Raw genomic sequence first — 7,703 nt, 5'->3', positions numbered from 1 at the left:
ACAGAGAATATTGTTGTGAGTAAGTGATTACCTAAATATTAACTAATTATTATTATTACTACTATTATTATTATTATTTACTATTATTATTGTTATTTATTATTATATATGATTGAGGCGAATTGACTCATGGGTAAAAAATACAAAGCCAAGTATCAACTCGTATAATATCGAATTTTGATTGAATTGTATTGAATTTGATCCAAATACTAAAAAGATTGATTTAAATTTTTTGGATCCATTTTAGTCAATTTAGATTTTTGAATTATTCATACTTGCTTATACTCTTACATATGACTTATGACATAATAATTATGAAAAATAATAGGTTAAAAATCTCTTTTGGTCCCTGATAATATTTTTTTATTTCAATTTAGTCCCACTTTAATTTTAGGTCTCAATTTGGTCCCCAATAATTTAAATTATTGCAATTTGGGACTTTCGTCCAAATGATTTAAACGGGTTAACTCCTGCTGACGTGGATGTCAGGTGGATGCCACGTAGATGCACAGGTGGATGCCAAATGTCAAATACACCTGGAACTAGAACGGCTCGTTCTGCATGCACATGTTATGTGTTAAGTTTGCAACTGAAACGGACCGTTCCAAATGCAAATTTAACACAACATGAGTGCAGCAGAACAGGCCGTTCTGAATCCAGATTGGACCTTTCTGAATCTAGAATGGGTCGTTCTGAATTCAGAACGGCCCGTTCTAGAACGTCAACTCATGCTTTTTATTGTATTTTTTTTATTATATCTATATTAATAAAAATATAATAAATAAAAAATACAATAAATTAATATTCATTTATGAATAAAACTATAAAAAAAAGAAAAAGAATCAAATAAGATAAGACCTTCCAAAATTCTTCTTTGATTTGAATTTATCTAGTTCAAAATTTTGACTAAAATGCCGCAATGTGATTTAAAAATTGAAAATAAAAATTCATAATATATCATAAATTCAAAGACAGAAATATGGTTCAGAAACTGGAAATAAAAATTCAGAACATAACATATACTAAAAAAGTTCAAAGAAATTATTGAGAAAGGAAATCATCTGGGTAACGCTGAAGGGAAACCCTAAACCACAAAAATTCAGGTTGTACCTCCTCAAAAATAGGTTGTTATTGTTGGAGTACATCGTCAATGACTTTAAGGGGAAACACCGTTTCGTTTCATCCTTGACTGTATAGTGTCAATTTGGTAGTAAGTGGTTCACTCCAGTTTGACTAACAATGAAATAAAAGTTGTTATCATTATCCTCAGTGATACACTGAATCGTCCTTAATGATACACTGTATAGCCTAAATATTTAGCAATTGAAGTTATCAATCCCCATTAACAATATTACCAAATCTAGTGTGTGAAATGTTTTGTACTTTAGTTTTTTTCGCACAAATTCTGGAACTAAAACGACCCGTTCTGAAACCAGAACGACCCGTTCTGGTTACACTGTTGGTATGTTAATTTTGCATCTGGAACGGCCCGTTTCAGGTACAACATTTACACACCAATATGTAACCAGAATAGACCGTTCTGGTTCCAAGTGTATTCAAGTATTTTGGAATCTACCTATGTAGCATCCACCAGGCATCCACGTGGCCATCAGTTAACTCCGTTTAAATCATTTAGACGGAAGTCTCAAATTGCAATGATTTAAATTATTGGGAACCAAATTGAGATCTAAAATTAAAGTGTGACTAAATTGAAACAAAAAAATATTATAAGAGACCAAAAGAGGTTTTCAACCAAAATAATATAAATTAAATTTTTTTTTGTGTGTGTCACCTCATAACAACACCTAAAAAAAAATATTTTAAAAGCATAAATAGTTTTAAAATAATTTTATTTACATAATTTATTTTAAAAAGTGAGTCATTAAAAAAAATGTAGAACAATACCAGTAAGGACACGACACAGTGCAGACATGTCTTGTAGCATCTTAAAAAAAACAGCTCTACACATGACACCGTTTTACAAGTCACTACTTAATCAATTTGCAATTTTTCTTGTCATTCCCCGTGGCAAACCTTCAACCACAAACCCAGTTGCTCACTTTTTCATCTTGAAAGACTAATTATTTTGAAATAATGTTATTTGCAGAATAATTTTTCTGTTAAAAAAAATCTATCATTAGATTGAGTTTTTTTGACGTATATCATATATAAAAGTAATATTAACCCAAAAAATATGAAAAAAATAATAGTTTTTAATATTTGAGAGATATAATTATCTATAAAAAAAAAAGCATTTATTATTAGTACTAAGTGTTTAGAAGTGGGAACTAAAATGTGGGAGAGAGAGAGAAAAGCGAGGATGAGGGAATCAGCGGTGATAATAGTGGGAGGTGGAACATCGGGCATAGCCACCGCAGCATGCTTAACGAAGCAATCAATACCTTACATACTCCTCGAGAGAGAAGATTGTTTCGCTTCTCTGTGGCAGAAGTACACCTACGATAGGCTGCACCTCCACTTGAGGAAGCAAGTGTGCCAGCTACCGCACCTTCCCTTTCCCACCACTTACCCTCACTACGTGCCTCGGAAGCACTTCATCGACTACTTGGGAAACTACGTCCACCACTTCGATATCAACCCTCTCTACCAGCGCTCGGTGGAGCTCGCGGAGTACCACAGCAGGGGGAGATGGAGGGTCAGGGCCAAGAACCGATGCTCCGGCGAGATGGAGGAGTACGCCGCGAGGTTCTTGGTGGTGGCCAGCGGCGAAACGGCGGAGCCCAATGTGCCGCCGGTTGAAGGCTTGGCGAGTTTCAATGGGAAAGTGATTCATTCGACGGGGTACAAGAACGGGAAGGAGTTTAGGGATCAACATGTTCTCGTTGTTGGATCTGGAAATTCTGGAATGGAGATTGCACTAGATTTGGCCAATTTTGGTGCCAAACCTTCCATCATTGTTCGCAGCCCGGTACTTTTTTTCTTTATTCTTTCCTACGAGGTTTAATAATTTATTATCATTAAAAATATTTTATTTTAATTCTTTCTAGTTTATAAAGTTTATCTTTTGTAATACTTAAATATAGTATATAAATTATTATTTTTTTATGTTGGGATGTTTAATTATGTTATTATGGTTATGTGTACATGTAGGTTCATTTTCTGTCGAGGGATATGATGTATTATGCGTCGCTTATGCTCAAGTATCTGTCGCTAAGTACGGTGGAGAAACTGTTGGTGTTTGTTAGCAGGATTGTGTATGGGGATCTGAGTGACTATGGGATACCTTTTCCCACGGAAGGGCCTTTTACTATGAAGATGAAGTATGGTAAGTTCCCCATCATTGATTTGGGAACTGTCAAGAAAATCAAATCTGGTGAGATACAGGTACGCCCAAGGACATAGTAATTTCATTTTTTCTTTTCTTTGGCGGAGGAAATTTTTTTACATCAATGACCATGGTTAGAATAAATTAATTTCAATTTTAGGTTAAAAATGGTGTAAATGATGGTATTGGTGTGACCATGGCAACACATAAAAGAAAGAACAAGGAAGGAAAGGAAAACAAGGCATTTAGCTAGATATCTGAATAGGACACGAGCCTAACAATTGACAGAAACATGCATTATTGCTTAACCCTGAGATTAGAAAATAGGACAAATTGGATCCGTGGGAAGGAGGGTTGAGTTAAGAGAGTCCAAAACGCAACCATTGAATTAAAGGCTATATATCTTTGAATTGATGATGGAAAAAGATATAGAGGATATAATGAATGTGACAGACAGAGAGTGAGTTGCATTCTATTATGCTATGTAGGTGTTGCCAGCGGAAATTGAGTGTATAAGAGGTAACGAAGTTCTGTTCCGGGATGGCAAATCGCACACGTTTGACTCAATTGTTTTCTGCACAGGCTTCAAGAGGGCAACTCAAAAGTGGCTTAAGGTATGTATCATATTGATACTGCATGTATAGTGTTATATTCCATTTAAATTAACCTATGCTCATACTTGTGGATAACTATAATGCATGAAAGTTTATATAGAATGTCGTGAGAAAATGAATTTGTTGTGAACAGGGGGGTGATGATCTTCTGAATGAGGATGGTTTTCCAAAGCCTAGTTACCCGAATCATTGGAAGGGTCAAAACGGTTTGTATTGCGTTGGATTGTCAAGAAGGGGTTTCTTTGGAGCCAACATGGATGCCCAAAACGTTGCAAATGACATTGTCTCGTTAATTCCTCAAGAAGAAAGAGAAGGAGTTGGTGTCATGTAAAATTCAAGATTTGATCTATCATGTTCGGCTTCATTATAAACTTGGTTGCAGAAAACAAACACTATAAACGTGCTATGCCATATATATGCTGCCTTTTACATTACAATAGACATTGCAACAACCCATTCAACAATGTGTATCATAATAGTACATTTTTTTTAATGTCTATACCATTCCATTTTCTTTTTTATCTCCTTATTATACAAATAACATTGGTACACTGGGCCTCTAAACTAAACTAACTATATAGTAACTAGTCATTGCTGGTTTATGATTTCTTCCTATCATTTATTCATCTTTAATCTCGAGATTCATTAATTGAAATTTACATACGCACCAAAAAAAATAAAATAGAAACAGTGTATTAAGTCCCTAAATCTTAATTTCTGCGTCAACTCACTTGCCTTTGCTATATCCTCAAACAATAAAACCTTTACGAGACTATAAGCTATTTTAGTCTTTGCCTTTTTAAAAATCTTATTTAATTTTGGATTTGATTAAAAATCATTTATTAAAGTCTCAATAATAATAAATGATCTTTTACAAGGTTAAAAATTAAATAAAGATTTTAAAAGTTAGAGATTAATTATGCTTTTTTATCCATTTGATTTTTTCTTCTTCAAAATATGTAACTTTAAAAAAAATTAAAATAGAATAAGTCATGTTTGTGAAACAAAGTGCTTCTCATAGATGATTTATACTTTAAATAAAAAAAAATAGAAGTTGTGTTCTAAAATATGACTTTTTCGTTAAAAATATCGTAAAAAATATTATTTTAATGAAAAAAAAACAAAAAACAAGTCGTATTCTGACTTCACAACTTTGTCATTTTTAAATAGAAAATAATAATAAAAGTTGTATACGGAATCACAACTTCCTTTTTAACAAAAAACGACAACAAAAAGTAAATATCATATTTGTGAAACACGACTTATCAATTTTTTTTTAAAGAAAATCATCTATTTCAAAACAAAAAAAAAATACTGCTACTAGGGAAAAAAAACTGACTATTATGATTTTTTAAAAATAATTGTATGAATTAGTTTAATAATTCATTCATCTTTAATTTTATAGTCTATTTAAAGTGAGATAATGATGAGATCTCCAAATCTCTAATTATCCATCTTTCAAACTCAATTATTGAGAGGCTTATTGAGTTGAAGAGAGAGATTTTGGACTCCATTCTTGATAGGAGAATAAACTTAAATGTATAAATTATTTAATATTACATGTCCAAGTATAGAGGGGTCAATTTAGGAAAGAGTGACTCATTATTTTGACTGAAAATATCAAATATCACATTGTATTTAATTAATATAGAAGAAAGAATGAAAGTGTAGAGAATTAAGCAAGAAATAAAATAAAAATAAAGACTATTTTTGTAAAAGAGAAATATAAGAAAATTTGTAATATTATTGATTTTGAGGTATTGATTTAATTATATGATTAATTGTAAGATTTGTCTTGTTTAGTTATTAGTTGTTATAACTCTAGTGGTCAAGGGGACCTTAAGAGATAAGTTGGCCTCTGAGATAGTTGGGTCAAAATTATTTTAGTTCAACTTAATTAAGGTTATATAAAGTTTTTTTTTTTAAAGATGTGATCAGCCTCATAAATTTATATTTTAAGAAAAATTAAAGAGAAGTTAGAGAGAAACTTTTTGGAAACTAAATCTTTTTTTTTTCTCTTTTTCTACTAAAATTTTTCATCTTACTCTCTTCCAAAGCTAATCTAAAGTGACTAAGTTGAAGATTCAAGGTCATAACTGAGAATCTTAGCTAGTGGAAGTTGTATGGCGATTTGGAGTTCTTCCTTTTCCTCCTTCTTCTCTTGTGCTTAGAGTTGAGGTAAGCTTTGTGAGTTGAATTGTGGTGTTGTATAATTGTTGTTTTTGCTGCCTAGATTCATTATTGCATGGTTAGAGTGGTGAGAGTTATGAATCTAAGTGTAGTTGGAGAAGTGCTCTTGAAGGTGTTCTTAAGTGATTCTATTTTTGGATGTTTGCATGTGTTGTTTTGAGTTGGTTTTTGTGTTGTTCATGGTGCATATATGTTGTATGTTGGTTAATTTGCATGTTGTCTTGGCTGGTGGCTTGTAGGTTTTGAGGCATTCGATGGTTCGACTATGTGCAAAAATGAGCATCGCATCGAGTGCACCTTCATTGTGTTGGGTGTGACTCAAGTTACTGGACTTTCTCCCTTGATTACGTTGGATGTAGGATTGGTAGCGTCTAAGAATGACAAATAATTTTTTACTCGTGGATAATATCCGAATCCATCCCGACTTTAAAGGAGAATACCCGATTTGACCGGATACGAGTACGGGTAAAACCCAATATATTAAACCGGGTATAAGTATATACTTACCCGCCTTGTGTCCATCCCTGACTAAATACCTACCCCTGATTTGATTATTTAAAAAAAAATAATATTTAATTATGTGTGATTGTTTGTTATGATGTGAAATATTTGTAGTTGTTTAATTACTAAGAAGTTTATTGATTAAAATATGAGATAAACAAATAATCTAATTATAATTGTAATATAATAGAAAAATAAGTTAAAAATATTATGTATTTTTTTTACAAAAAAAAATTAATTAATTTTTTACAGATACGTGTATGGGTATGAGTATACCCGATATCTAACAGGGGCGAGGATGTGATGAAAATTTCATACCTGATAGGTATGGGTATGAGGATGGGGATGAGTTTGAGTCGTAGGGACGGGGACAGGTATCATGAAACTCGTACCTGACCTGCCTCGTTACCATCCCTAGTAGCATCAGGCGTGGATTAGCAAGGAATCCTTTGACTTAGTCATGTTGGGTGTCAAATTAATAAGTGGCATTGAGTGTGGGAACTCAAGAATTCTTTAACTTGGTGATGTTGAGCCTCATAAGTGTGTTGTCCAACTTGATCAAGTTAGTAGATCACTACCTAACTGACGTCAGATGCAGGTTGAGTGGTATCAAACATGAGTTAGGTAAAAATTCTCTATAAGTGAGGTTGGGTTTGGATTTTGCCACGTCAAACACGAAAGCTTCGGAGATTCTCTATCTTATCCATGTTGAACGCAGGTATATCGATGTTGAATATGGATAAAATTACACATAAAATTTTAAGTGTTCATATATCCTCTAAATTAACTTTTTATTGATTTTCGACGTGGTACATATAATAATTAAATTTCTAAACAATATAAAAATGATTTTAAAGATTACAAAAATTAGTGTGTGTAATACACTTTCAAATTATGTAATCAAGAATGAAGAGAATACAAATCTTATTCTAAAATTTTATATTTTAATTTGATTACATATTTTAAGAGCATATTAATTATAAATAAAAGGAGAAGTAAAAAAAAATCATTTAGTAACGAAGAGAGTATTGTCAATTGTGATGCACGTAATCGGAAACATTGGAAGGGTGAATGAGTGACAACGTTCAACGTGGTTGTTTAATTTGCATTCA

The 7,703-nt window shown here is 32.3% G+C and overlaps 1 protein-coding gene across 1 annotated transcript; it reads left to right on the top strand.

The window, feature by feature from the left end:
- Positions 1–2,258: 2,258 nt before the first annotated feature.
- On the top strand, positions 2,259–4,421 carry LOC109796769 (putative indole-3-pyruvate monooxygenase YUCCA10). Its single transcript, XM_020356553.3, has 4 exons — positions 2,259–2,929; positions 3,112–3,345; positions 3,775–3,900; positions 4,034–4,421. The coding sequence occupies exons 1-4, from the start codon at positions 2,294–2,296 to the stop codon at positions 4,229–4,231; spliced, it is 1,194 nt and encodes a 397-aa protein (XP_020212142.1). The 5' UTR covers positions 2,259–2,293; the 3' UTR covers positions 4,232–4,421.
- Positions 4,422–7,703: the final 3,282 nt, after the last annotated feature.

The sequence above is a fragment of the Cajanus cajan genome, chromosome 6 (genome assembly GCF_000230855.2).
Source record: "Cajanus cajan strain Asha chromosome 6, NIPB_CcT2T_4, whole genome shotgun sequence".
Lineage (NCBI taxonomy): Eukaryota > Viridiplantae > Streptophyta > Magnoliopsida > Fabales > Fabaceae > Cajanus > Cajanus cajan.
The sequence above is the reverse complement of the archived record's forward strand: the minus strand, read 5'-3'. Positions and strand labels throughout refer to the sequence as shown.

Coding starts and splice junctions, on each gene's coding strand:
- LOC109796769 (XM_020356553.3), top strand. CDS start 2,294: ATGTGGGAGAGAGAGAGAAAAGCGAGGATGAGGGAATCAGCGGTGATA. Junction 2,930..3,111: donor CCATCATTGTTCGCAGCCCG/GTACTTTTTTTC, acceptor GTGTACATGTAG/GTTCATTTTCTGTCGAGGGA. Junction 3,901..4,033: donor CAACTCAAAAGTGGCTTAAG/GTATGTATCATA, acceptor TGTTGTGAACAG/GGGGGTGATGATCTTCTGAA.